General features: G+C 64.0%; 1 protein-coding gene across 1 annotated transcript; it reads right to left on the reverse strand.

The window, feature by feature from the left end:
• Positions 1-3: 3 nt before the first annotated feature.
• LOC102041030 (histone H2B type 1-B) lies at positions 4-264 on the reverse strand (the record flags this gene model as incomplete). Its single annotated transcript, XM_005431616.1, has 1 exon — positions 4-264. A coding segment is annotated over one exon (261 nt), but the record flags the coding sequence as incomplete, so codon positions are not given.
• Positions 265-267: the final 3 nt, after the last annotated feature.

The following is a 267-nucleotide window of genomic DNA, read 5'->3' on the forward strand; positions in this document are numbered from 1 at the left end:
GCTGGTGTACTTGGTGACAGCCTTGGTGCCCTCGGACACGGCGTGCTTGGCCAGCTCGCCGGGCAGCAGCAGGCGCACGGCCGTCTGGATCTCCCGCGAGGTGATGGTGGAGCGCTTGTTGTAGTGCGCCAGGCGCGAGGCCTCGCCCGCGATGCGCTCGAAGATGTCGTTGACGAAGGAGTTCATGATGCCCATGGCCTTGGACGAGATGCCCGTGTCGGGGTGCACCTGCTTCAGCACCTTGTACACGTAGATGGAGTAGCTCTC

Source organism: Geospiza fortis, unplaced genomic scaffold, assembly GCF_000277835.1.
Source record: "Geospiza fortis unplaced genomic scaffold, GeoFor_1.0 C12856761, whole genome shotgun sequence".
NCBI classification, from domain to species: domain Eukaryota; kingdom Metazoa; phylum Chordata; class Aves; order Passeriformes; family Thraupidae; genus Geospiza; species Geospiza fortis.